General features: G+C 52.2%; 11 protein-coding genes across 11 annotated transcripts in view; 6 read left to right on the top strand and 5 right to left on the bottom strand.

Annotated features, from left to right (window-relative positions):
- Positions 1–1,062: 1,062 nt before the first annotated feature.
- BDZ99DRAFT_292876 (GPI mannosyltransferase 4) lies at positions 1,063–3,244 on the bottom strand. The gene is made up of 4 exons (XM_033714110.1): positions 2,929–3,244; positions 2,487–2,869; positions 2,306–2,433; positions 1,063–2,256 (listed from the first exon to the last, which is right to left on the bottom strand). Exons 1-4 carry the CDS (start codon positions 3,035–3,037, stop codon positions 1,335–1,337), a joined length of 1,542 nt encoding a protein of 513 aa, XP_033577955.1. The 5' UTR covers positions 3,038–3,244; the 3' UTR covers positions 1,063–1,334.
- A 1,305-nt stretch (positions 3,245–4,549) lies between these two features.
- On the top strand, positions 4,550–5,159 carry BDZ99DRAFT_385310 (S-phase kinase-associated protein 1A; the record flags this gene model as incomplete). Its single annotated transcript, XM_033715424.1, has 3 exons — positions 4,550–4,714; positions 4,763–4,933; positions 4,983–5,159. The coding sequence occupies 3 exons, from the start codon at positions 4,550–4,552 to the stop codon at positions 5,157–5,159; spliced, it is 513 nt and encodes a 170-aa protein (XP_033577954.1).
- Positions 5,160–5,898: 739 nt separating this feature from the next.
- Positions 5,899–7,036, top strand: BDZ99DRAFT_292861 (uncharacterized protein). Its single transcript, XM_033714109.1, has 2 exons — positions 5,899–6,160; positions 6,255–7,036. The coding sequence occupies exon 2, from the start codon at positions 6,270–6,272 to the stop codon at positions 6,852–6,854; it is 585 nt and encodes a 194-aa protein (XP_033577953.1). The 5' UTR covers positions 5,899–6,160; positions 6,255–6,269; the 3' UTR covers positions 6,855–7,036.
- Positions 7,037–7,218: 182 nt separating this feature from the next.
- Positions 7,219–9,042, bottom strand: BDZ99DRAFT_385369 (uncharacterized protein; the record flags this gene model as incomplete). Its single annotated transcript, XM_033715427.1, has 4 exons — positions 7,219–8,212; positions 8,277–8,557; positions 8,604–8,675; positions 8,899–9,042. The coding sequence occupies 4 exons, from the start codon at positions 9,040–9,042 to the stop codon at positions 7,219–7,221; spliced, it is 1,491 nt and encodes a 496-aa protein (XP_033577952.1).
- Positions 9,043–9,329: 287 nt separating this feature from the next.
- BDZ99DRAFT_415281 (NDUFA12-domain-containing protein) lies at positions 9,330–10,364 on the top strand (the record flags this gene model as incomplete). Its single annotated transcript, XM_033716752.1, has 8 exons — positions 9,330–9,380; positions 9,434–9,454; positions 9,521–9,527; positions 9,584–9,664; positions 9,716–9,758; positions 9,815–9,835; positions 9,893–10,030; positions 10,080–10,364. The coding sequence occupies 8 exons, from the start codon at positions 9,330–9,332 to the stop codon at positions 10,129–10,131; spliced, it is 414 nt and encodes a 137-aa protein (XP_033577951.1). The 3' UTR covers positions 10,132–10,364.
- Positions 10,365–11,221: 857 nt separating this feature from the next.
- BDZ99DRAFT_415278 (uncharacterized protein) lies at positions 11,222–17,104 on the top strand. The gene is made up of 3 exons (XM_033716751.1): positions 11,222–11,527; positions 11,582–15,945; positions 15,995–17,104. The coding sequence occupies exons 1-3, from the start codon at positions 11,463–11,465 to the stop codon at positions 16,759–16,761; spliced, it is 5,196 nt and encodes a 1,731-aa protein (XP_033577950.1). The 5' UTR covers positions 11,222–11,462; the 3' UTR covers positions 16,762–17,104.
- Positions 17,086–17,602, top strand: BDZ99DRAFT_462270 (uncharacterized protein). The gene has a single exon (XM_033719813.1). It carries the CDS (start codon positions 17,206–17,208, stop codon positions 17,470–17,472), a length of 267 nt encoding a protein of 88 aa, XP_033577949.1. The 5' UTR covers positions 17,086–17,205; the 3' UTR covers positions 17,473–17,602.
- Positions 17,603–19,316: 1,714 nt separating this feature from the next.
- On the bottom strand, positions 19,317–20,639 carry BDZ99DRAFT_475845 (uncharacterized protein; the record flags this gene model as incomplete). The annotated part of the gene is made up of 3 exons (XM_033722020.1): positions 19,317–20,060; positions 20,216–20,418; positions 20,477–20,639. 3 exons carry the CDS (start codon positions 20,637–20,639, stop codon positions 19,317–19,319), a joined length of 1,110 nt encoding a protein of 369 aa, XP_033577948.1.
- Positions 20,640–21,055: 416 nt separating this feature from the next.
- Positions 21,056–23,338, top strand: BDZ99DRAFT_462268 (uncharacterized protein). Its single transcript, XM_033719812.1, has 6 exons — positions 21,056–21,216; positions 21,271–21,339; positions 21,392–21,458; positions 21,515–21,640; positions 21,707–22,810; positions 22,859–23,338. The coding sequence occupies exons 1-6, from the start codon at positions 21,145–21,147 to the stop codon at positions 23,248–23,250; spliced, it is 1,830 nt and encodes a 609-aa protein (XP_033577947.1). The 5' UTR covers positions 21,056–21,144; the 3' UTR covers positions 23,251–23,338.
- Positions 23,339–23,573: 235 nt separating this feature from the next.
- BDZ99DRAFT_415276 (1,2-dihydroxy-3-keto-5-methylthiopentene dioxygenase) lies at positions 23,574–24,698 on the bottom strand. The gene is made up of 3 exons (XM_033716750.1): positions 24,663–24,698; positions 24,218–24,589; positions 23,574–24,115 (listed from the first exon to the last, which is right to left on the bottom strand). Exons 1-3 carry the CDS (start codon positions 24,690–24,692, stop codon positions 23,975–23,977), a joined length of 543 nt encoding a protein of 180 aa, XP_033577946.1. The 5' UTR covers positions 24,693–24,698; the 3' UTR covers positions 23,574–23,974.
- Positions 24,699–25,435: 737 nt separating this feature from the next.
- BDZ99DRAFT_462266 (uncharacterized protein) overlaps positions 25,436–25,842 on the bottom strand; it is a 1,107-nt gene continuing 700 nt past the window's right edge. The window contains exon 1 of the mRNA XM_033719811.1: positions 25,436–25,842. This exon is cut by the window's right edge and continues 700 nt beyond it. Coding sequence (XP_033577945.1) covers positions 25,456–25,842 — 387 coding nt within the window. The 3' untranslated portion in view covers positions 25,436–25,455.

The following is a 25,842-nucleotide window of genomic DNA, read 5'->3' as shown; positions in this document are numbered from 1 at the left end:
AGAGTATAGAAGGTGCGAGTGTTCGCTCACTATGCGAGGCGGCAGACCGCAGCCATTTATTACTCTTGTGCCACCCCCGCACGCGGCACAGCACGGTGTGCTGTCACAACGTCGGCTGTGTCATGATTGGGGGTCTTAATGAGGACAAATGAGCGTCTCTGAAGTGTGTCGATATGCAGAGTTGCCCCACTCTAGATCGAACATGTACAAGAACTGCATAAAGTAGCTGGTTTGACTGCTTGGCGGGCTGGCGAACGTTTCTTATGATCCAATGGTTTCCAGACGGCACGAACCTATAGTTATCTCGCAGGCAGCTTTCAAGAAAACTTGCCGTGTATCAGAAAGCACGCTTATGAAGAGATAAGCTAGGGTAAGTGTAGCTGCCTTGGTCCCAAACGCTTCCAAGGGGAAGAAGCTTTAGCTTATACGAATATGAACATTAATGACTCCTACTCCACTTCCTAATCCTGACCTCTGGAAAGCATGAGACGCCTCCCTCCTATTTAGCCATCACGGTTCCATAAACGACCGTCCTGAGTTCTTGATCCCGCCCCCTCGACTCGCGTGCACCTTCTCTCGCAGCTGCTTCATTCGTTCTTCCTCACTGATACCCTCCTCACTAGTAGTCCCTTCGCTCACTTCCTCGGTCTTCTGCTTAGTTTCGGCCGCGTCTGTGGTTTTGTGGTTGGTAGCTTCTTGCGTCTTGTTGGTGCCGTCTGACGAGGAAGGGTTGGTTGTAGACATGGTGAGGTAGGAAGGGTTCGATGTGATTCGATGTAGAATGATGTGGGTAGGCTAGGAATGTGTTTGTGGCATAGGTGTATGGATGAGTGAGGTTGAGGCTGATGGCGGTGAATGATGTCATACGTCGCGAAATCAGGTGACCTACTTATTCTCAGAAAAGAAGGTGGTTTGAGTAATTCTTGGCGGCTGATTTATTCAAGAGTGTGGAATCTAACTATAGGATACTGAAAGGCTTCGGCTCTTTGAAGTCTGGAGCTGCTGATGGCGTTGTCTTCGGGAAGGGTGGGGAGTGGGAATCAAGCCTCTGGAAATAGGATGCATAACACCTGGGAGAATCGGGGAAGGTTCAGATTATATTTTTCAAATGACAAGAATCAGGCCCGGTATACCTAGGTTGAAGGGTGCTGGAGTGGCTTTCATATGGTGCTGCAAACCCTCACAACCCCTCCCGAAAGACCCCAATCACTTCCCTCAAAATAAATAATCACCAATCCAGTCCGACATTGACAATGAAACTCAAGAGTGGGTATAATATTATTATGCACGTATCCAAACCATCTATAGCCCTCCTTTTTTGCCCTCCGAATTTATCACCTACACGTTTTCGTCGCCTTGTAGGTCACCAACCCCCTACCCCCCACCACCCTCTGCAGCGTCGGCCATACGCCATCATCCCCGAAATCCATATCGTCGAGATTCAGATGCTGCCGGTAGCTCCAGACCTCCTCTAGCTTCACCTCTGTGCTAGCATTGGGTTGGGCGTACGGTTTTAGAAAGTATGCGGAACGTGGCGCGACTAGGTAAACGCTTTTCTGCGAGCCAGCCAGACGTTCCAGAAGTCCCTTTCTTTCGCATGGGGCGACCTTCGAAAGTTCCTCTAGCATTTTAGGCCCTGGCATCCCCATCAAATCTCGAGTATCGAGGTTCTCGTTCTTGCCGTTGAGCAACCAGATGGGCGGACTGTAGGTCTTCCACCATAGGACGTGGCTGAGGGTCTCGTTAGAGCGGGCGAGGTAATTCTGCGTCGGCACGATGCCGCCTTGGTGGTAGACGCCCATTAGAACGCCTATAGCGACGTTAAAGATGACCCATGATGCTATCCAAGTGCGAGTATAGCTCTTTGGGAGGCGGATTGAGGAGAGGAAGAGTGGTATGGCGGGAATTAAGAAACGGGCCTCTTGGTGGGGAAATAAGGAAAGGAGGAGGACGCCAGAAAAGGCGGAGAGGAGGCGCATGGTTGCTCTCCAGGACGGGAAGAAGATGAGTGGGAATGCGGGGCCGAGCAGCTGGGGGAGGTTGACCAGGACGTGTTGGTAGAAGGGATGGATGCCATGTTGGGCGAGGTTGGCGGTAGATGAGTTGTATTTGACATTATTGAGCGGCGTGATGATGGGGTGTTTCATCAATGACGTGAATTTGAAAGGACCGGATGTGTAGAAGGCCGTATCTACACAGATGGCAATGAAAGTGGTGATGCTGGCGAATGTAATTAGGAAAACGAGAGAAAATGGTCTAAAAGAGGTGTCAGTGGCGTATGCAGGGTGGAATGCGGTTGACAGACTTTCTCCGGAAATGTGGGAGGAGGCGCAAGGCTGGTACTAGAAGGAATGCTGGGAACGTAATTCGGTTGAAGACGCCAACGACTGCCACAAATCCAAGGATTGAGGACGCGAAAACTCCAGAGTGCTTCTATATCGATTGTCAGCCATTGCTTCAGCCACGCCCAATGCGTAGTGACGCACCTTATCTTCCACAATTCTCCCTATCAGCACCAGACTCCATGCCACCAAGAGTGTTTCCAATGAGTTTGAGAAGGTATGGGTCTGGAGAGTCCAGGTCACGTAGGATGATGCGACCAGCGGGACGGCAACGCGCCTTTGACGAGGTGATTGTACGAGTTCCTGCACCGCCCAGTCCTCGAGCACGATGCTCAGCGTGAGCATCAACACGCGCAGTGCCCAGTATACCACCGACGGCGCGACCTCTTCATATCCAAATCCTTCCCAGAGCCACCGGAGCAGGTACATTGGCGACCCGTAGGCGAGCCATAGCGGAAACGAGCTGCGGATGGGATTTTCAGAGGTAAACTCCCAGGTGAGGTGCACAGGATATGAGAAGACGCGGCCTGGTGAAGCCAAAGTGTCAGCGATGTTGCACCCAAGAGGCGCATCTGGTTAGACCTACCTGCTATGACCTCCGGGCCCTGGAAGTTCTCATCTGGGTGTAAGTAGCTGGGGGAGAAGGCGAAGTAGATGCGCACGAGGATCAGCAAGAAATAGAGGCGCCTCCACATGGCGGCATCAAGATAGACCGTGGAATGATGTAGCGAGGGTTGCGCATTGGCATGGCGCGCAGAGTAGTGAAGGTTGGTAATGGGGTGATTACAGATGGAAATGGACTGAAAGCTGGTGCCACGCCGTCCGATGAGTGTCGTCACGATAGGGGGGTCGATTGGAAGATTTGCTTGTAATGGCAAGGGCGAGCCAGCTCAAAACTTCTACAGGCGCAATAAATAGGTATAAAAGGGCTGGTAATGAGGAGAGTGCTGGGGCAGATAATAGCCGCAAGCAACAAGATGCCACCTCATCGCGTCCGCAAACAGTGTCGGCTAGGCATGCTGCACGCGGGCATCTGAGACCTTTTGGAGGGAGCGTCACTGGGTCGCATCCTTTGAACAGTTGCTGGCGAGAGTCAGGCAGCGTGTGACTATGGTTGGTATACTGTCTCGATTTGGAGATCTAGGTACACGCAGAGAAATGCGGAGGAAGCCCCCGACTGATGCTCAAGCAAGGGTCTCAAGATTGTCTTGGCACTCTCGTCATCACGTGATCCACTTCACCAGCAGAAGTGCCCGTTCCAGCTACACCTTTGGTGTACAGGCTCTTCCTACGTCCGGTGACCCAGCGCTAAAATCAAGCCACAAAATTACCGTATAAGGTGGAATTTCCGGACGCCTCTAGGAGGGAATAGCAGTCTCATAGCCAATCAGTATTGCGGCTAGTTTAGCATTACCCCAGAAAAGGAGGTTGACCATGGTCGACTCAGTTTCCGCGCTAGGTCGTCGGACGCAAAGAGAGCCTGTACAATATACGGAAGTGTGGCGCAGAGGATCGGAGCTATCAGAAATATGACAGCGGTAACAAGGCGCCAAACTACAAAGGGCGATACAATGCCTTGCTGCCTGGCGCCGTCACCTTCAGACGACATGGATATTGCAGCTTCCTCTTGCTAGCTTTGTAGCTGGGTTGGGCAGCCTCGACGGAGCTGAAGGGCGGAGGCGGTTCCAAGGTTTGCAATATCGGAGGTGCTTGCTAGGAACGAGCATAGCCGCCGCACAGAAAGCTCACTGCGGATTCCCCAGAACGGAGGTGGTCCACCGCGGGTGGAAGGCGGAACAAGGCGGCGGGAGCCATTGTTGCAGCGCGCACAAAGAAGCTTCGAGAATGGCGTGTGGACCAGGCGGCACAGCTATTGCCATTCCTTGCTTGCTTGTTCGCTATTGTCGCGCACAGGGTGCACCAAAGGGACAACCGGTGCGCTGCCATCAGAGGTCCCGGGGCTGGCAGCCTTGGCTAGGCCCCGATGGGGCAAGGGCGGCATCGCCTCACAGCTTGCTGCCTTTCACTTGTGTGCTCTGACACCCAAACCCTCCACCGAACATCAACTGCGCCCGCCATTAAAGGCTGCCCGTCCTGCTGCAAACCCAGCCCTCTCCACAACACCACACACCCGCACCACCACCAACCGCACTCCAAGCTCCCACACCCACCTTAACCAACTCACCAACACCCCGCATTCAGATACCATGGCTGCCACCACTTCCATCGAGACTCCCCAGAAGATCCTGCTCACCACCTCCGACAATGTCGAGCTCAAGGTGGACCGTGACGTCGCTGAGCGATCGATCCTCATCAAGAACTTGCTTGAGGATCTAGGAGGCGAGGGCACCGAGGCCATTCCTATCCCCAACGTACGTTACTGCCTCTCGCTGTCGACTGCATCACTAACGCATCTCTAGGTCAACGAGGCCGTCATGAAGAAAGTGCTCGAGTGGTGCGAGCAGCACCGCAAGGACGCCCCCGCGACCCAGGATGACGACTCCGACTCGCGCAAGAAGTCGACCGACATCGACGAGTGGGACCAAAAGTTTATGCAGGTTGATCAAGAGATGCTCTTCGAAATCATCCTGGTACGTCATTCCGACACCAATTTGAGATGCGCATTGCTAACGTTCGCAGGCCGCCAACTACCTCGACATCAAGGCCCTTCTCGACGTCGGCTGCAAGACCGTCGCCAACATGATCAAGGGCAAGTCGCCGGATGAGATCCGCAAGACATTCAACATCCAAAACGACTTCACCCCCGAGGAGGAGGACCAGATCCGCCGCGAGAACGAGTGGGCCGAGGACCGTTAAACGTCTTCTGCTTCATCTCGCGTCCATGTTTCTGCTGGTTTCGGGCATCATAATCTCCACACCACACGGCGACCGGCATGACCTTTAGGTCTTCATTCACGTGCATACGATAGGAAGGATTTCGAGATGCGGTGTTCCGGTGTTTTTCATTTCTTTTCTTTTCATTAGTTTTGGAGGAGAGTATGCTTTTTCTGGAACTTCTCTGCCTCTGCATCTCTCTCCCATCGTCCATGCACGCAGCAGAAGCTCTGCCAGATTCCGGGCTCAAGAAGGTGACTTTCGGTTATCTTCAGAGTAATCCTATGGTAGGATGCGCAAAATCAATATAAATTAAACCTCCACTATTTTCTTCTACCGTGATTCCTATCTTCTCTTCTCGTTGCTATGATGTGCCTACGTGTTCTGTTCTCATTTCATCTTCGCTACCAAGTCTTCATTAGTGCGCAACCGGTTACCGTGGTACTGCACATTGTACGCCCGTGGGCGCGTTTGCGATCTCGGACTTCCGCGACCTCATGTGCTACTAAACCTTCCATAGACCCTCCACCACGGCAACAAAGTAACTCGCTATAGTATGACTTTCCCGCGTCCTAGTCCCCAAGGCATCGCCCATTTTTCTCTACGCATCCACGCTGGGCGCGAAAAGAGCGACACGCTCATCAAGTACTCTGTCCTGTGTGTACACCTGTCTGCCACTGCTTGAGCTGCTTTACCAAATTTCCACATATCCCAAGATGAAGGGCTTCTATCTCCTTCAGATTTTTGAAAATGCATTGAAGCACCCCAAGCAGTGCTATCCACGCTCACACCGAAACGCACCTTCTGCGGATGCCGAACTGCTACTTCTACCGCTTCGCTCGGCTCGTTTCAGTCTCCAATTCCAAACACAGCTCACAACTAAACATTAAACCACTGCATTCCATCACAACGGCATCTCTCGTTTGATTCGACATTCTCGCATTCAGCCAACTTTACTATTAGACCGCTTCAAGGCCCATCAAGTAGGTACTCTCCTACCCATTTCCGTCCCTACCACGAACTTAGTACCAAAGCCCCGTCATTCCCACTGAACGTTCTAACACTGCTTTGATATAGCATCACTCCAAGGAGATGTCAGGTTCTTTGACGAGCTTCCGATGCTGCGGTCGCGAGTTTATCAATGGGCACCACCTCGACTTTCACCACCTGGTCGACTGCGAGATATACCATCCTAGGACAAGAGCAGAGGCAGAGGTACGCGAGGAAGAAGCACGACACCAACGGGTGGAAGAATACGGCCAGCGACAAGTAGACGCATCACGCCGGGCAGCTACAGTACAACTTCGAGCTCAACAGCTGCAGGCAGGGGAATCAACCCGCCGAACTTTAACCCGCCGGCGAATACAGCAATTCATGCGAAGTGTAGCGCAGGAAGCAGCCTCGCGAACTCGACAAGCACAAGATGCTCGGCAAGCCGCGCCGGTTTCCATACCAACACCGAGAGCCGAAAGCGAGGATTCTGCTATTCCCTCGCCTATTTCTTTCAATGACTTTAGATTTACGAGAATGCAGCCGCCGAATGGACAGCTGCTCCTCGTGGATACCGTGAGAAGGAGACTTGTGGGGCAATTAGATCACACTCGGGGGCATTTTCGGATCCGTTGGAACCGCCGGGCTTTTCTAAGAACCCACGCCCGTCTTAATCCGAGAGTCTAATGCACACCCGCTCACCACCGTCAGGCTGCCCCCAACACCCTCCAAATTCCACGCCTAGGATGCAAAATCCCAGAGACCAGAAATGAACCCGGCGCTGATTCAGCTCCAAGACACTGATACAGTGCTAGGTCATGAGTTTAGGCACGCGGATATGTCGCTGGTCAGGCTTCACTGTTGCTCACTCCTTACCACGGTAAGGAGTACCCCACCTAGCATGTCTTCAGTCGGTCAAATGGTAGCCCTATTCCCACTGCATCGACACTCATGTTGTATGCAGAACATTAAAAGGATATCTAGATACCCGGAGCAGATGTCTAAAGTGCTTAAACTTATGATCTAGCACTGTACATGTATACCAGCGCGCCTACAACGCCCCCCCAAGCACCCTCACAACCCACATCGCCAACCGCACCGTCACGCCCACCCTCCGCTCCGGCTTCTCAAACTCCTCCCTCCCCACCGTCTTCGCGTGCTCCTGCAACCACACCTCCTCCTCCCTCAGCTTCCGCTTCAGCCCCTCGTCGCCCGTCACGATCGCCACCCCCGCCTCAATATCCAGCTCGTAGCTCCGCTTCGTGTAGTTACTGCTCCCCACGACGCTCACGCTCGGGCCCACGCCCTCCTCGCCCGGCAGCGTCACCCAGATGCCCTTGGCGTGGTACGTCCACCCGCCCGCCTCGCTCACAACGCCCCGCTTCCACTCCCGCAGCTCGATGCGCTCGCTCTGCCCCGAGCGCCGCACGTAGCCGAGGAAGCGACGCGCGAGGAGGGTGTACGCGGCGGGCAGCATGCCGGACACGCCGGGGGAGTTGTAGAAGCCGTTGGCGTGGGGGTGGGCGGCGAGGACGGTGCCGTGGGCGGGCCGGGTGGCGAGGAGGAGGCGGCGCAGGGCGGGGGTCATGTTGAAGTAGCCGGCGGTGAAGGTCCAGCGGGAGTGGGTGAAGGGGGGGGTGGAGAGCAGGCGGAGGAGGGTGTGGATGGCGGGTTGTTCGGTGGAGGTGTTGGGAGAGAGGAGGGGGGTTAGTTGGAGGAGGGGGTAGATTAGGGTTTTGGAGGGGGATGTGGGGGATGAGGATGTTGGAAAGGGGAGGGATGGGGAGTTTGATAGGGTTAGGAGGGGGGATAGGGTGGTGGTGGCGGCGGATTTGAAGGCTTTGGGGTTGTCTAGAGGGGAGGGCGAGGGGTTGGTTGTTGGCCAGGCCATGGTGTAGCCTGTGGGATCTGAGGACGGTTCGATGAGGTAGCTGAGACTGCAGACGGTGGAGTGGATTTTGGAGAAGTAGGAGGTTATTTCTGCAGAGGAGAAGACGTGGTAGCGGTCTTGGCGGTTGGTGAAGTAGTCGTCTGAGAGGTTGGCTCTGGAGTGGGATCAGTACGCGGTTGATTTAACGGTAAAAGAGTATTTGAAATGGAAGCGCGCACCCAGACATGATCAGTTCGTCATCAACGCCGTAGAGTTTCATATGCTGAAGACCCCAGCCTTCGTTGATTCGACGAGGTATAACCTGCTTCCGCACACCAGTGAGATTGGGAGTGTGGAACATCCGGATCTCCACTCTCTTGGGGCCAAATTCAGCCACAAGGGGTACGAGGAGAGAGGCACATGACGGCAGTGGTGTTTCTCGAGTACCACGTAGAGCATCCGTTAGGAACGAGACTTGAAGGTCGGGATTTTTGATGAGAGCTTCGCGTATTGTGGAGATCTGAGTTCATCAGTCGAAGCAGCGATGAATGAAGGGGAGATCATACAAGCTCATGCTCAGTCTTTCCAATGTAAAGTGTGGAGAGGTATATCCTTCGTCGTGCTTTCAGAATTTTGGCCTGGTATGATACGTTAGATCCTTAAGAATTCAAACTCAGCGAACGATGACCTGGCATGAGTTTTTCATGGAACCGTATAAAGGTAGCGAAAAGTTCGAATCATCTCTACGAACGAATTGAAAACACGAGCTGTTTCATCACGGAAATGAACCGCTGACTTTATGGAAACATGTTCTTTCAGGACTATAGGGGTTTGATATGTTGTAGATGAAACGGGACTGACTTTGAGAGTTTCGTAGAATTCAGTCGGAGACTTCAAAATCTCCATTTGAGACTGTTTAATCTCAAACCTAGGTGATATTTTGTCTAGTTCTGTTGTAATAGCTCCTAGTAAGGACGAATTGGACTGGGGAGTTGGTGCTGCCATCGAAGGGGCGCTTGATGCTGAGAATTTTCTCGTCGTTACTCCTCGACCCGGCCTCCGATACACAAGAGCAAGCAAGCTCCTAGGGCGAGAGTATCTTGTAATGCTTCGAACTATCATTCTTCAGAATCAATTGCATGTGTTCTGCATAGGTTCTTCATGAGACGGGATGGATCCATTTGTTTTGGCAGGGAGGCGAGCTAGTCCCGTTTCGACAGCGCTAGTGAATCCTTGGCATTACGGACAACATCGTAAGAGCTTCACGCCGACATCTAGAGCAACGTCAAGCCATGTCTACCCTACTGAGGACGTTGCGGAACCTCCGCAAAGTTGGCATCAAGGTATATATTCCCCAATTAACTACCTGACATCCTATCACTGACACATATTTCAGGATTATGCCCACCAGCTTCAGGTACCTACCCCTCCGTCCACGATCATTAGGAACAATGGCACTAAGCAGACCTTCGCGGACATTTAGAACATCGGTGGGTGATATATGCATCATTGGGTTGGATGGGCAGAATGGCTGACCCAGTCCCAGGCGACACGAAAGCTGGAACCTTCATTGCCAAGGACCGCTACGGCAACAAGTACTTCGAGAACTTGGAGCAGGAACTTCCCTGTCAGTATATCGAGCACCATACGGAGAACCTCAATTGACTGTCGGATGCAGTGAGAACCCGATGGGTGGACTACAAGGACAAGGAATACGACCCGTGAGTGTCAAGTACTGGAACAACAGAACGGCAAAGGCTAACCCGGTATTCTTAAGGTCACAAATCGAACCGGGATGGTATAGATAGCTTCACTACGCCGATAGTCATCCTGCTTTGTCTAACAACGCTCTCAGGCACGCCTGGATGTCCTACATGGTCGACAAACCCCCAACCGAAGATCCAATTCTGCAACGTCTAGTTCGCGACTGGGAACCCAAGGAGCACCGGCCTACGTTGACAGGGAGTCGCTCGGGATACAAGCCGTACAGCACGTATGTGACTCGAGCGGACGATACTATGACACATAACTAACCTCTACAGAGTCAAGCCCAAGTACTCTGGGTGGACGCCGGTTGCGAAGGCGCGGCAATAGGCAGCAAACGTTGGAGCTGGATAGCTGACATCTGGTCATGTAAATAGCAGCAATGCATACTCATTGGTCGAAAGTCCGTGTCCTTCCTTTTCTGACCCGACGGGTTCGGGTCGAGTGCGGCTGTGATCAGCACTACACATATGGTGGCTCTGCGCCGTTGAACGCCCCATCTGACCGGTGAAAATTGGGGCGGCTTTACCTGCTCCTTGCCAGTAGAGAGTTTTATGATGATGGTATATATATTTCTACAGAATAGGTTCTCCGTGAAAATCGGGCAGCTCCTCGTGAAAAGCACATCAAACATCCCAGATGATTCGTCAATTCCCGCGAGAACGACGCCGGGGCCTCGAGAACCAAGCTAACCCAATGCGGACAAGGTGAGTGGATACTGATAGCAATGCAACCTCCAAGTCTGCATGCGTCCGTCTAACTCTTTACGAATATCGCTCCAGGGTCTCCCATGGGGTACATCCGATCACATCGCAAAAGTTCCAAAGTCCTTCAGGAGTTCTGTGGGCCTTCAATTTGGTTCGTGATAGCTTGAGTGCCCGCAACAAGTCAGCCTACGCTACCGTCGATCAGACTGTCCTGGAAGCCGTATACAAAGGTAGAAACGGTTCGCACCAGTATGTAGTTAGCTCTGCGCGGGAACGACTCCGCTACAATACATGAATGGCATGCGCCACATGACTCAGAAAGCGGTGTGCCGCTCGGCTCGCAGTGCCTGCCGGGGTGAGAGATGGCGATACGAAGTCTGCGGATGTGTAGTCCTAGTGCCCGCACCTCAACTCTAGTGACTCAGGGAGAAGTCCATAAACTGCTGGTCGCCGTTGAGAAGGGCGTTGTGTGACCATTGACTGCTCCTTAGTGTACCGTGTGACAGCCACAGCGCGTGGATTTCGTTACGAACGCGGCAGACATCCGGACGAGGTTTCTGCACGTGAGCAGCTCATAATCCTCAGCCTTAGGCTTTGCTGGACATCGAGAGCTGATTACGGTGAATTACGGCGCAGTGCTGCATCCCTCGAGGTCTGAATAACGTTTGAGTGCTTGAGACAGAACGCCCAATCCCTCGGCAACGGCTAGCTCTGGACGGGAAAGACGTCACGGTTCTTGCCCAGCAAAACGACGGCCTCTTCGCTCGAGCGCAAACACCACACTTCCTCTCCCGCTGCATCTACACGCGCCCCCCCAGTCGCAGCTTTGGCCGCATTTCCTCCGGCACATTGATTATTTCTCTAATGCCATCCCCGCCGAGTTTATGACCAATTGCGAAAACACCAGCTTCAGAGATCTTCTGCCCCGCTGAATAAGAGCTCTTGCTGGTGGCCATGTTCGCCCATTGCAAAGGCCCGACCTGGGAATCCGATGACTTCTCGAGGTGTTTTGAGCAAGAGTATGTGCGCTGTCACCAATAGTGCCCCAATGCTGATACGGTGCACCTTTATAGCTATCTCCAAGCCTTGTTTCCGCTCCTCGTAATTGGAATATCCGTCCTTTACCTCTCCTTACAAGTATACCAAGTGACCAAACAATCCAGGCACTTGGCCTATGAAAAGATCCAGAATCAGTACAATGCCTGGGATATACCTGCTCCTGCTACCTACGGAGTCCACCCCGAATCCGATGAAGACACCGATACGGACAGCGAAATCGAGCGCAACGAGCCTCTCGGCCTCCATCCAACCATCAGTCGAACAGCACGATCCATCGTGAAGGTTGACAAGCCAAGGGGGGAGGTATTCGTGGTTGTTCTTGAAGAGTTGACAGTACTTGCAGAACTGGGAGTCCATGTTGCGGTCCTGGTGACTGGAACCTGGGGACATAAGGGGAGGGTTTCGGCCATCTCTAGCGTTGCTGTATGGACATACGTTTCTGTGCTTGCTTCATTGCGCCTGCTATTCTCCAGCTCTAGTCGATTTTCATTCCCTCGGCTTTGGTATCATACGGCTTTTATCTACGGCTTCCAATGGATTTTCACAGTATTAATATTCCGCTCCGCCATCATACACCCCCGCTCGACCCTCTCACAACATCTCGCATTTGCCGACTTTGCATTGACGACTTTGCTGTTCTTCATCGCCTTGACATCGAGAAAGGGAAACAAGGCCGTGGAATTAGAATATGAAGGGGATATCAAGCCTGCGCAGGAACCCAGGGCGAGCGTGCTATCGTTGGCAACGTTTGCATGGGTGGACTCCATTGTCTGGGTGGGATATAAGAAAACGTACGAACTGGCCGACGTCTGGAATCTCCCTCCAAAGGACAAGGCTGCATCGCTACTCGCAGAATACCGACAAGTCAAAAAGACGTCAATCCTTGCGTACCACCTAGTCAAATACTTCAAGCGAGGTCTTATCATCCAGGCAGGTTGGGCCGCTATCGGTGGCTTTCTGACATTTGCGCCGACGCTGCTTCTGAAGGCTATTCTGGAGTACATGGAGAAGCCGGAAAATACCCCTCGGAACGCTGCCTGGTTCTACGTCATTTTGCTTTTCGTTTCTGGGTGCGCTTCAGCTTTGGCTGATGGCCAAGCGCTTTGGTTGGGGCGCAAGATCTGCATCAGAATTCGGGCTGTAATTATCGGAGAAATATATGCGAAGGCTCTGAAGCGAAGAGCTGCTGCAGGTGCCGACAAGATTCTTGGACAGGAGAAAAAGAAAGAGAAAACCGCTAGGCCCAAGGCCCTAAAACGAATGATGACGTTTGGCAGGCGGAAGAAGAAGACTACGGAAGATGTCAAATCCCAACAGCCTGACGAAGAAAAGTCCGACTCGCAAGTCACCACCGGTGCCATCATCAACCTTATGGCAGTGGATGCCTTTAAAGTCAGTGAAATCTGTGCCTACCTTCATTTCCTATGGGCAAATACTCCAGTGCAACTCGTCGTGGCTATTGTTCTGCTCTATCGTATTCTTGGATACAGCTCAATCGCTGGAATAAGTACAATGGCGCTACTTCTACCTGTCAACATCTGGATCTCAAGACAGTTCTCGAAGATGCAGAAACTTATCTCCGCTGCGACTGATGCCAGAATCCACACGACTAACGAAGTTTTGACCAACATCCGAATCATTAAGTACTTTGCGTGGGAGCAACGATACATGGGCTTAGTCAATGAGAAGCGCACTATCGAACTGAAATACCTGCGTCAACGGTATATTCTCTGGGCATTGGCTGCTACAGTGTGGTCAGGGGCACCAGTACTCATTACATTCTTGTCGTTCATGGTTTTCACGATGATTGAAAAGAAAGACCTCGTTCCATCAGTTGCATTCACGGCTTTGTCACTATTCCAAATCCTGAGAATTCCATTGGACCAGCTGGCAGATATGCTTGCCCATGTTTTAGAGTCGAAAGTGTCAGTCGACCGTATCGAAGAGTACTTGAGTGAGCCTGAAACGGACAAATATGTGCAACTCAAAAATGAGGAGAAGGATGACCATGACCAACCAGTCATTGGATTTGAGGATGGCACTTTCAGCTGGGGAGGGAAGGATATGGAGAACCAGGGCGCCCAGGACGCCTTCAAACTGATGGACTTGAACGTTAAATTCCGCGTCGGGGAGTTGAATGTCATCGTGGGGCCTACTGGATCCGGAAAGACCTCCGTTTTGATGGCGCTTCTCGGAGAAATGACAAAATTGAAGGGTGACGTCTATCTCCCAGGTGGTCGAAGCAGAGAGGATGTTCCCTCGGATCCCGAGACTGGTCTTACGGAAACAGTTGCCTACTGTGCTCAGCAAGCCTGGCTGGTCAACGCCACGATCAAGGACAATATCGTCTTTGCCAGTGAATGGGATGTAAAACGCTACAAGGATGTATTAGTGGCTTGCTCTCTTCAGAGAGATCTTGAGATCCTAGACGCTGGCGATCAAACTCTCGTGGGAGAGAAGGGCGTCAGTCTTTCGGGCGGTCAGAAACAACGGATATCGCTCGCTCGTGCGTTGTACAGCAAAGCTCGTCACGTACTCCTCGACGACGTTCTAAGCGCCGTGGACGCTCATACTGCCAAGTGGATCTTTGACAAAGCGATTATGGGCCCACTCATGTATCACCGCACTTGCATCCTTGTCACACACAACGTGAGCTTGTGCCTACCTCAGTCCGAATTCGCCATGTTAGTGGATAACGGAAGGGTGACCGCTCAGGGCACTCCGAAACAGCTAGTCGCCTCTGGGAAACTCAGCGAAGACATATCCAAATCCATGCCGGCTTCACGGGCGGCCTCACGAATCCCATCTCGAGTACCTTCTGATGTTGGCGGCGAGGAGGCCAATGGTGAAGTAAACCATAAGAACGGTGGAACGAATGGATCCGCGAACGGCTCAGCCGGACCGAAGAAAGATATTCCCAGTAGTAATACTCACGAAGAAAAAAAGGCCGAAGGTGGAGTGAAGCTCGGCATTATCATGCTTTATCTGCGATCTATGGGAACTTGGTACTACTGGCTGGGCGCTGCCGCAATCTTTGTAGCTCAGCAAGCGTCTTCTGTGGCAACCAATGTTTGGATCCGGACATGGGCGAATGCCTACAACGAGAAAGAAGTTAGCTCGATGCACACAAATCATGAATCTCCACTCACCCATGTCAACGGCATTAGCGGTTTAGGCACTTGTCTTAGCAGCGGTACCTGTGCCTGGCCTGTACCATTCTCCCGGTCGAACCAATCGAAACATCAATACTCAACTCAAACCACTCAAGGTTCGATGAACGTCGACGCAGGATATTACTTGGGTGCATACGCTGTGCTTGGATTGGTCTTCATGGCCATCACAATGGTGAGAGAAGGCGTCCTCTTCGCCGGATCACTTTCTGCGTCTCGAAGGATCCATCAGCGACTCATGGAATCTGTAACTCATGCCAAGTTTCGCTTCTTCGATTCCACACCGCTAGGACAGCTCATGAACAGATTCTCTAAAGATATTGAATCTGTGGACCAGGAGATTGCGCCAGTAGCCGTAGGAGTCGTTCACTGCTTGTTCTCTATCATCACCATCGTCATCCTCATCTCTGTCATCACACCTGGCTTCCTCATTGCTGGCGTATTCATTACCATCCTCTACGTATTGATTGGCAAGTTTTACATCAACTCCTCCAGAGATCTTAAGCGCCTCGAGTCGGTCAACCGTAGTCCACTCTATCAGCAATTCGGGGAAACGCTGTCGGGAATGACAACTATCCGAGCCTACGGAGACGAAAGGCGCTTCATTCGTGAAAACCTTACCCGTATAAACACTCAGCATCGACCGTTCATCTACTTGTGGGCAGCTAATCGCTGGCTTGCTTTCCGTGTTGATGTGGTTGGTGCCTTGGTATCCTTCTTTGCCGGCATTTTCGTCATCATAAGCGTTGGCAAAATCGATGCTGGTTCTGCAGGTCTCGCGATGACATACGCGGTGACCTTCACTGAAAATGTCCTCTGGTTCGTGCGGCTGTACTCGGCCAATGAACAGAACATGAACTCGGTTGAGCGTATCAAGGAGTATCTCGATGTTGACCAAGAGGCTGCGCCTATCATTCCGGATAACAGACCAGCTGCAAATTGGCCGAGCAAGGGTTCAGTGGAGTTCATTGGATACAGCACAAGATACCGGAAAGACTTCGACTTGGTCTTGAAGCAAATCACTTTCAAGATCTTACCTGGAGAGAAAGTTGGTGTTGTGGGACGTACTGGAGCTGGAAAGAGCTCTTTGGCACTCGCGCTCTTCAGAGCTCTTGAAGCTGAGGAGGGCAAGATTCTCGTTGATGATGTAGATGTCGGATTGATCGGACTGCAAGACTTGCGGGAGAATATTGTTATGGTACCGCAAGGTAAGCCAATCGAATCTATTTCTAGAACCTCCTTTCTAATTCTTCTTAGATCCGACCCTGTTCACCGGCACCGTGCGCAGCAATCTTGACCCCTTCGGTCTTTTCACGGACGAGGAGATCTACACAGCTCTCCGCGAAGTCCATCTAATCTCCGCCGCCTCCATTTCAACCACACCCGTGCCCGGCAGCCCTACCTTGGGAGACAGCCCAAACAACCTCACCAAGTCCACCGCCACTACCGACTCCTCCGCCACCCTCGTGGACGTCCCTAGCGCCGCTACCACGAACCCTGGCAGCATCATGGCCAGCACCCAAGCCTCCGAACCCTCCGACGCCACCATTACCATACCGAACGGCGACAGCCCGTCTTCTCCTACCAACGCCATGACTGCCGACAACAAAAACGTCTTCAAAAACCTCCACTCCCCCATCGCCGAATCCGGCTCCAACCTCTCCCAAGGCCAGCGCCAGCTCCTCTGCCTCGCGCGCGCGTTACTCAAAGCACCCAAGGTGCTGCTTATGGACGAGGCAACCGCGTCCATCGACTACGCCACCGATGCGAAGATCCAGGAGACCATCCGCGAGATCAAGAACACGACCATCACGATTGCGCATCGCCTGCAGACGATTATCGATTACGATAAAGTGCTTGTGCTGGATAAGGGCGAGGTTATTGAGTATGGGGATCCGTGGGATTTGGTCAGGAGGGAAGGTGGCGTGTTCAGAGGGATGTGTGAGACGAGTGGGGAATTGGAGCAGCTGGAGGGAGAAGCGAGGAGAGCGTGGGAGGGGAGGAGGTTGGTGGATGATAGTTAGGGCGGACAAAATGAGCGATGGACGTTGCTAATAAAAGGTGTGAGAGTTGATAGATTAGGACATAGGGATGGGGTACGAGAGGTGATGCATACTTGTATGTACATACGGCGTTTTGGGGTATAGACTTTTTCATTATTTGAGGCTTGTGAGTTGCTGTTGGGGCTTTTGTGAGAGTTTGAGTGGGTTGATGGAGTATGACATATACAGTATTTTGGTAATTATACTCGCTGTATCCTCTGTATGACTTCAGTGAGATGCACGAGGACGGCTGTTCCAGATGTGCTCGTACTGTATGTGGCGCTTAACCACACATGATCAATTCACCAAGCATACTCTATAGGTCCATGCGAAGCGAAGCGCTAAATTTTAGAGATGGGACGCGCAAATAAACATCCCCACTCATCCACCAAGCTTGTGTAGCTATACAACCTCCACTGTCCAGCTATGGAGGCCATCCAAGAGAAACACCAGGGTCTGATCTCCGGCCTAACGAAGTTGTACAACCTACTCATCTCCATGCACTACATCTACCCTGGCGATGTCATTTATCTCCCGCAAACCGAATCGATGATCGACGTACAGCGCCTGCACACCTCGGGTTCAACGGCGAGGTCATTGAGGCTGCCAAAGTACTGCCTGTATTACGCCACGGCGTCGTGTGGGGTTCGGGGGATGTCCACACCGAAATCGGACCCGAGAGTCGGGCAGTAAACTACTTCAAGCATAGCCACGATGCCGCTGCACCTGGTATCGACGACAACATAATGGATAGCCTGCGGAGCCGCCACTTCCTAGGAGATGATGAACTGCCGTTGTGGCTACTAAGAATCTCCACAGAGGGTAAATTGGATGGAGTGAATCTGCTCTATGATCCTCAAGATCGTAAGTACAAGCCTTTTCTTTTAGTCCGAGACTCTCAGAAGCGAATAGAGGTAACTGACTATTTCGTATAGAGACATTGAGGGAGTGGTTCAGTGGCACACCATGGGTTGACAGCCCTGCACGACCGGCTGCTGCAGTGCTCGCTGAATGGTACACTATGTTCGACACCTTGGAGTGGGTTCCCTGGTACAGTACATCACAGCGATTCCCGCCCTCTCGAACCGTGCTCCAAAACCCTGCTGTCCGCAATCAAATGGCCTCGGGACCAGACATTGACAAGGCGCTTCGTGAGGCGGAGTCCTGGGACGAGGAATGGCGTACCTGCTTGAAGCGATATATCTGGGAGTGGAGAGGCATACAATGTCCCTATGGCTTGTGTGGATGGGGCCGCGAGGGAGAGCTTGAGGAGATGAGTTTGAGACGAAAAGGGCTTCTCTGGAGGAGGCCTACTCCGGTGTGGTCCTCAAAATTAGACACAAGCAGTTTTGGGATCAGTGGGCTATGGAGAACGGGGTTTTTCTCTAGAATGAACATTGCCGACACGCTATCTCTTCTAACTGCAATTTGAAGTAATTAGCGGGACTATTAGCATCTTTCAGACTGGCAACAGGGCTGAGCAATGAAGACCATGGTGCTTTGCTTTGGTTCAAATCCACCGCTTTTGCTAACAAACCTGAGCCAATCACAGCAGGCTGTGGCGCATGGTACGGAAATATCATATACCACGAACAGTGTGAAACTGCTACACATGAGAGAGATAAGACGGCCACTCCCCTTTCTGGTAAAAGCTGGCCGGTACATCTCTCGATCCCAAAAAGATTTAAGTAGGAGGTAGAGGCGTACAAGCAGGTATATGAGTCCGAGAGACCAAAACATATACCTCTGGGAAATAGGGGAAACCATTTATCCGGGACCCGGACCTTATCGATAGGCAAGTAAGTCAGTGTTGTAAGGGTGGAACAAAGAACACTTGATATTCTCCATAGAATCTGCTCCGCGTAGCTTGGAAAGTGGAAGTTCCAGCCAGCAACGTGGCACGCGCCGAAACGAACGTATACGTCGGAGAGAAACCCTACTCTGCTTTTGGTCCCGTCTTTACCCCATTAGTAAAGATCGACAGCGCCTTCGTTGTCCATGTAGCGATCAGGGGGTTTGGTTGCAAGCTTGATCACTAGGCTCGTAGACGCTCAGGGGTTTCGCTCACTAAAGAGCGTATGTAATGGCCACACAAGAATTGATTGCCGTGGCGAAAAGCTCGAGCGCCATGACAGGAAGGCGTGAAAAGTACGGCCGACAAGCTAAGCTAGGAACCAAAGAACTTGCATGGATACTAGCGTTTCACAACTCCGTCAGCCATGCTCTTATCGCTAATTCCCCACGTCATCCGCATTAGGCTATACATTCAGTTCTTCGCTGCCAACAGAGGAGTACTTACGGCGTTGAGCGGTGGTTTACACGTGCGGAACGACGTCAATACTATCAACCATGTTTGGAAACATGAAGAGTCGCCCATTCCCATTTCTATAACTAAGGAGCCTACACACCGCGAGGGGATGGATGTCTTGCAGTGCTATTCTGCGGAATGGTGTTTTGCTTAGAGAGAAACATAAGTTAGCTAGAATTTATTGTTTTTGAAATTAGATAGGGGAAATGCTAGTTCCATTATCCTGCCCCTAGCTTCTTCTAGCTAAATAGACTATTCCGCTCTTTTGCTCACCAAACCAGACCTCGGATTCAACAGACGACCCTGTCGGACGAATTTTGTATCTTTCCATCAATGTAACCTCCAGAGGACCATCTTTCCACAAGAATGGGGACCCCAAGCCAAGCAAGCAGCCAACTTTAGCAGCTACTACTGTCCCTCCGGACACGTAATCCAGTATGATGTCATGGACCTCAATAGGCAGCGATTGAAGAGGTGTAAAGATCCTAGGTCTGGCGGAGGCGGTGGCCCAGATGAGATAATCTAGTGCCAGGTCCGACGGAGGTCCAACGCCATAATCGCCATTGAACAGGGGCTCTGGAACAGTATACATAAGTGAGTTCGGACTAGTTGCGTGACAAAGCATAATATGCTTGACTGATAGGATCATGTAATGTGCCTGCGGTTCGCCAAAGGCCGTCGTGCTAGGACTCTCAGTGGTGCTAAAGTCCTGAGATGATACGTGTTGTTGGGCCATGGACAGCCCTTCTTGGATGGCTTGGCAGAGGACGACGTAGACATTACCAACGCGCACAACGTCGGCGTTGAATGGCTCCCAGGCGGGCAAGTTGGTAATCCATACATGAACACCCCGCCGGCTATGTCCCCCTGTGTTGGAGCGAACTTCGAAATCAAGCGTTGAAAGCCGGATGATAGCCCGTGCAAGTACGCGTAAAGTCATGGAGTTATAACGATTTCGAAGAACGTGCCTCCACTGATGATGAAAATCACGGAGAAGACGGTGTGTAAATGCACGCAGTCTGCTGTCAACCTCAACTTGCGGTTTCCAGTAAGGCATTCTGAACTGAATGTCGGCTCCAAAGGTAAGGGAATAGGTCCGCCGAGTGATTCCATATCAGCTAGACTCACAACACGCTCTCGAAGAAGCGCAAGTGGTATCTGGCTACAGCCGTGGCGACTGGTGTAGCGCAGTACGTCGTTTTGGGTGTCGAAGGTCCAGAGGGCGTGGTACTGGAGCTGTCGGGGATCGCCGAACGGATTTACGGTATCATATTTCTCGTCATTATTCCACATGAACGGAAGACTTTTGTGTAAGGCGTCAAAAGTTGCATCTATAGGTGTCAATAGTGCCGTTAGAAAAGCCATGGGCGGGACCCGGCGCTCACCCACCCTTTTCTCGATTAAGCAAGATGTCAGAAAAACGCTGTAGGTATTCCTCGTCTCCTTCTTCGGTCGTTCGGCTACCAAAGAGTATTCGGGCTGTTCTGTGATGAGAGCTGACTTCTGGCAACGCGGACAGATGCGCCGAGAGAAGATAGGCCAGAATATTCATTATGGTTGTCAAGAGGGGACATGCGAACTAAAACGGGCAATCTAGCAGCGACCTCGAGTCCTTAGTACCTGTTGAGGGAAGAGAATGGAGCAAGGGTATCAAGTGATGAGGGGTGTTCTGCGGTTGTTGAAGAGCTTGTCGTATCCCCAGGAAATTCGAGACTGGGGAACAGCTCTAATGCTCGAACGAGTTTCTTCGGAGCTATTGCAATACCATACCGCATGGTAACCCGTGGACTCTATGCCACTCCCTCTCTACAGATTGCGGTCGAAGCTGGGTGGTGGTACTAGCTGTTTCACTCTGGTGAGACCTGAGGTCAAAGCAGGGTGGAGCTAGTGTGCACCGGCCGCTCTGTGTGGCGTCGTTTGGGCTTGGCATTCATGACTTCACCCAGGCGCATTGCCAGCTCGTCGGCAGTCTCAATGCGCAAACAACCCGCTGCGGAGCTGTCTCTGCTTTAAAACCCCAAGGCTCTCCCTCTGTGCTCTGCACTATCTCCGTTACCATGGACGAAAACGTCGCCTCCCTCATAAGCATCTGCGGCGTGACCGATGCTGAAGCCCGCCAGCTGCTTAGGGTGCGCGTGCCTCCAGTCTTTCGCAATACATATATTTAGCCGCTGACTGAGTAGGAAAACAACGACGACCTCAACAATGCGGCCTCACAATTCTTCGAAAAAGGTGCACCCACGGGCAACGATGTATGACACCAGATATGCAGCCTGTGCTTCTCTCGCTCACCTCGCCTTCTAGCCTGATAGGTATGATGACAGCCTCTTCGCAGCTGACCGGGAGGGTTTTACTGATGGATCCCGGTCCAGTAAGTCTCTATGTCCTAAAGGAACCTATCTCAGTCCCCGCTAACGCAATACCCAGGGCCTTTCCACATCGACGGCGGCGTTGTTGGCGACTATAGCACAACTCCGACAAGACCACCCTCCCGAATTAGCGATCGCTCCATGGCAGACTCCGGGATGGAAATGTCAAACGTGGCAATAAAAAGTCAGTCGCATACGCTTGGGTTCCCATAATCAACATGGCGAACCGGAACGCTCATACCGTGTCTAGGTGTAGAAGGGCCCGGTCAGGAATCTGGTGTCATAGGTAATAGTAGGGCTGTCTTTGGCCCCGCGCCCAAAGATGCACACTATGATGCTCAAAGCTGGGCTATGACATTGGTAGGAACGCAGGAGACGGTGCTAGACGTTGCTGCGGATCAGCGAAAGCGGGAAGAGGGTGGCCCCGCCTTTCTCAAACCGATGGCAAACGGAGACTACCTTCCCAGCCTAGTCACGATGCTCTCCACTATCCCATCGATCAGAAACCTACTCCTGTGTCCAGCGCATGTTGCCACAGACTACGAGCGAGAGGAGGGCTGGTGGAGGGGCACCCCTATAACTCCGCCAGCACGAATCGCAGTAGATGGCGAGCTGAGCCAGACCGATCAGCTTGAACTAATTCACGAGGTGCAACGGCTTATGGCCTTCCTCGACCGCACGGATCGGGCCTACGGCAGCGCCGAACCCCTGTCTAAGCTAGAAGCTTTCACCAATGCCATTCCACAGGAACCTGAAGCCACGAGTCTCGAAAAGTTCCTACTTGGGTGGGAACGTGCCGTCGAGGTTTCGGGACTGCAAAGCGGTTTGCAGACTTCTCTGCATACTGAGGTGATAGCTAATGGCACAGTTCAAAACTCACACTTCCTTGATGCCACGGTTGTACACAATGTACCGGGCGAAAAGGTCTCACTCTATGACGTTCTGGATTCGCACTTGTTCACCTACACCGCCAGCGCTTATGTGAAGACCCTTGGTGACGTGATGGTCATTAGGCTGAGCAGTTCCGACGGCTCCGCGACAAAGTTAGATGTGGAGATACCTGGGGTCTTCTATGCAGACCGATACATGGCCTGCAATGAGGCCATTGTCTCGCAGATGCTCAGAGATGCTGCACAGCATGAGTTGAAGATTGCCGACATCAACCGCAAGATTAACAAAATAAAGTACCACCACAGCAAGAAGACCGGCAAGTCTGTGGAGTCCCTCAAGCTGCTGAACTCAAGCATGAAGGCTTTCGGGACTTTGGAAGGACCTGAGGGACAGGTTGATGATGCAAACGTAACTCTTCAGGAGCTTCAAAAGATATACAACAGCATTAAGCTCAAGCTAAAAGGTAGTCTGGGTTGGATGTATACTCGTATTCATCGCTAATATCTAGCAGAGCTTGATGAACAGAAGACGAAGACCCGTGAGATTCTCGACGGTATTAACAGCATCTTCAAACCGCCTGTCGAGAAGGCTAGCCCTGCTACCAATGGCGACACTATGACAGGTATCGAGACGATCGATTCCACGAATCCCCTCAAGGAAGAGTTCATTCCGAAATACAAGCAAAGGCTCTGCGCAGTCTCCACTGAGCCGAACACGATATACCTCCGTAACGCAGTATCCGCGCCTGACGACAAGCGTTGGTGGCGGATTCAGTACCAGTACGACTACGACAGCCCGTTGATACTACGAGAGGTAAACCCATCCCTTGCTCAAACTTCTCAGCATACTAACAAACCTGACGAAACAGCAAGTAACCGAAGCAGTCGTCCTCAAACGCGTTAGCGACGAGCATAAAGAAGCTCTTCTCATTTACGCCAGCGACGAAGCCACCAGCGAGCCTTTCCGACCACTTCCGAAACCCCTCGCAGACTTTGTCAAGTACGACAACCTCCAGTTCATGGAGGAGCTGCAGAAGGTGTCGGAAAAGCCCGGCTGGGATAACAGTGGCAGCACGCCGCCCCACCATAACACTGTTATGTGGGACGGTCCATTCCACTCAGATGATGCTGATGCCGATTTTTCTAATATGGGTGCTAGATCGTGGCTTGAGAGTACTCATCAGAGTAGCACGACGCTGACGCCTGATTCGGAGATGACAGAGACGAATGGGGAGGTGAGGGAGATTGGCGCGAAGGAGATCGAGCATATTGAGGTTTTGCCTAAGGAGTGAGAATGATGATAGAGCATGTAGCCTCGGGGACTGGTAGTGGCGATCCTTGTGGACTTCATTGCACTCTCACTTTTGCTTTGGATGCGTATTGGAGTAGGTCAAGCTTGCATGGGCTAATAGCGGTACCGGGTGTAGCTTCACAAAGCAATAATAGATCTTAAGCTCTGCACTCTTGGTGTCTTACCATACCTGCATTTCATCACTCGTACCTAGGAATGTACTCTCATGTCCGCAGGCTTTTGAACCGCTAATAGACGCAAAATCACACAGACAAACATATGTTGCCGTGTCGAACACCTATGCACAGACTACCATCCCAAATCCTCAACTAGGCCCTTAGTTCGCCGCAACACCCGCACCCAGCCCCTCCCTCAATTTCAAATACTCCCGCCTATACTGATTCTCCTCCGTCTCGCTCCCCCGATTCAGCGGCGTCCACTTCGGATCCTCCTTAAACAGCCGCATGGCCTTGGTATACTGTCACCCCGTTAGCCCTGGTGCCCCTAAAACTCCACTTCCCCCCGGAACCCCGAACGCCCCACCCCTTCCCCACCACATCAACCAGGGATTCTAACTCACATTCTCTGTATCCGTAGTAAACCGATGATAAATCCCCGCGGGCATGATCATCAAATCGTGCTTCTCGAGCTTTATCCGCACCCACTCATCCCCCTCGCTGCGCACGTCGAAGTAGCCGCCCCCGTCGAGGATGTACCGGATCTCCTCGTCCTCGTGCAGGTGCTCGTGGAAGAAGTTGCGCACTTTCTCCTCGTAGGCGGCGCCCATGGTCGTCGGCGAGATGGTGATGGTGTCGCGGTTTTTGTAGTGGCGCGAGGCCGCGAGGGCGTTGACGTCGTCTTCGGAGGAGTAGTTGAAGTGCAGGATGCCCAGCTTGGAGAGGTAGTCTGGGGAGACCACACGCCCGGAGTCGTGGGGTTCGCGTTGGTCGCCCTGCGGTAATTCGTCAGTCGTCGGTCGCGCATTCGCAATTGTGGAGGGGTGGAGGGGTGGAGGGGTGGCGTACGGGGAGGTTGTCGAACCAGTATGCCTTCATCTTTGCGGATGTGTTGGAAGGCTCAATAGGGTTGGCAATGGGCTTTATGAGGTTCTGGAGGGGTTTATGTAGAGATATGGGCCGCAAGGGTACGATGGCGGCGTGAGATATTTCATGGTTGTGAGCGCGATGAATAAGGCCGATGATGCAATAGGCCACCACTCGCGGCATTTTCCGATTTAAGCTCTTTTTGCGGCGTTTGCGGGGCCACTCATGCATGGGCCGCCGGGGGCTTGGGGTATCGTGAGAACATTACCAAACTTCGATGGTAAGTGCCTTCGTCAAATGTATTCCAACGTGCTTTCAGAGTGTTGATGATGATCGTTTTGGAAAGTCGCTGCACTGTCTCAGATGCTGCTTTCGCAACGTCTCTGTCCATGCCCTAAATGCCTTGTTTTCAATATCTTAGAAACCAATTGGAGTAGCACAGACATATCACAAGGCATAGTAGCAGCTTCAGTTTTGAATATGGGCAACCCATCATTGTATTGCTGATTGGAATGATACTAGCCATGCAGACTTCGCCGAGTCTGAGGGCTTTTCACCAACCCCATCCGTAACTCCAACCCAGATAAGCAAAAGTTGGCCGAAGTATCCAACTTCAGGTCAACCAAAAAAATCAAAAGATACCACTCCAATCAAGCAATCATAGCATCATTTTTGTCTCTTTCTTCATCTGTCTTTGTTAGCATCATTTTGCTCACGGGGTATTTCAGGCGGTGCCAAACGTACTTCAAATCCGGCATGCAAGTGGCGTCTGAGACTATGCATGGAGCTCAACGGCACGCTTGCCATTGGGACCGCACTCAGGATAGCAGAACGGCGCACCACACCAGCCGTGGTTGCACTTCTTGTCGGCGGTGGCCTCTTCACGAGCCTTGACCTCAGCCAAAGCCTTGTTTTCACAGCCATTATCGCACTTCAGCAGATCAGTCTCCGCCTGACGCTTCTCGATCTCGGCCGTGTCCTTTTCCGCCTTGGACCACTGGATCATCTGGGCAGCAGCCTCGCGAGCCTTGAGCTTGGCCTCCTCAGAGGGCACGCCTCCACTAGGAGCGCACTCGGGATAGCAGAACGGGGCGCCGCACCAGCCGTGGTTGCACTTCTTGTCGGCGGTGGCCTCATCAGCCCGCTGAATCTGACGCTTCTC

The sequence above is a fragment of the Mytilinidion resinicola genome, assembly GCF_010093595.1.
Source record: "Mytilinidion resinicola strain CBS 304.34 unplaced genomic scaffold BDZ99scaffold_8, whole genome shotgun sequence".
In the NCBI taxonomy this organism is placed as follows: Eukaryota; Fungi; Ascomycota; class Dothideomycetes; order Mytilinidiales; family Mytilinidiaceae; genus Mytilinidion; species Mytilinidion resinicola.
Note: the sequence above shows the minus strand (reverse complement) of the source record. Positions and strands in the feature narration are given on the sequence as shown.

Coding starts and splice junctions, on each gene's coding strand:
- BDZ99DRAFT_292876 (XM_033714110.1), bottom strand. CDS start 3,037: ATGTGGAGGCGCCTCTATTTCTTGCTGATCCTCGTGCGCATCTACTTC. Junction 2,434..2,486: donor GGAGAATTGTGGAAGATAAG/GTGCGTCACTAC, acceptor CAATCGATATAG/AAGCACTCTGGAGTTTTCGC. Junction 2,257..2,305: donor CTCCCACATTTCCGGAGAAA/GTCTGTCAACCG, acceptor CACCTCTTTTAG/ACCATTTTCTCTCGTTTTCC.
- BDZ99DRAFT_292861 (XM_033714109.1), top strand. CDS start 6,270: ATGTCAGGTTCTTTGACGAGCTTCCGATGCTGCGGTCGCGAGTTTATC.
- BDZ99DRAFT_415278 (XM_033716751.1), top strand. CDS start 11,463: ATGTTCGCCCATTGCAAAGGCCCGACCTGGGAATCCGATGACTTCTCG. Junction 11,528..11,581: donor TCGAGGTGTTTTGAGCAAGA/GTATGTGCGCTG, acceptor GCACCTTTATAG/CTATCTCCAAGCCTTGTTTC. Junction 15,946..15,994: donor TATTGTTATGGTACCGCAAG/GTAAGCCAATCG, acceptor AATTCTTCTTAG/ATCCGACCCTGTTCACCGGC.
- BDZ99DRAFT_462270 (XM_033719813.1), top strand. CDS start 17,206: ATGGAGGCCATCCAAGAGAAACACCAGGGTCTGATCTCCGGCCTAACG.
- BDZ99DRAFT_462268 (XM_033719812.1), top strand. CDS start 21,145: ATGGACGAAAACGTCGCCTCCCTCATAAGCATCTGCGGCGTGACCGAT. Junction 21,459..21,514: donor TACTGATGGATCCCGGTCCA/GTAAGTCTCTAT, acceptor CGCAATACCCAG/GGCCTTTCCACATCGACGGC. Junction 22,811..22,858: donor CATTAAGCTCAAGCTAAAAG/GTAGTCTGGGTT, acceptor AATATCTAGCAG/AGCTTGATGAACAGAAGACG.
- BDZ99DRAFT_415276 (XM_033716750.1), bottom strand. CDS start 24,692: ATGAAGGCATACTGGTTCGACAACCTCCCC. Junction 24,590..24,662: donor ACTGGTTCGACAACCTCCCC/GTACGCCACCCC, acceptor GAATTACCGCAG/GGCGACCAACGCGAACCCCA. Junction 24,116..24,217: donor TTACTACGGATACAGAGAAT/GTGAGTTAGAAT, acceptor ACGGGGTGACAG/TATACCAAGGCCATGCGGCT.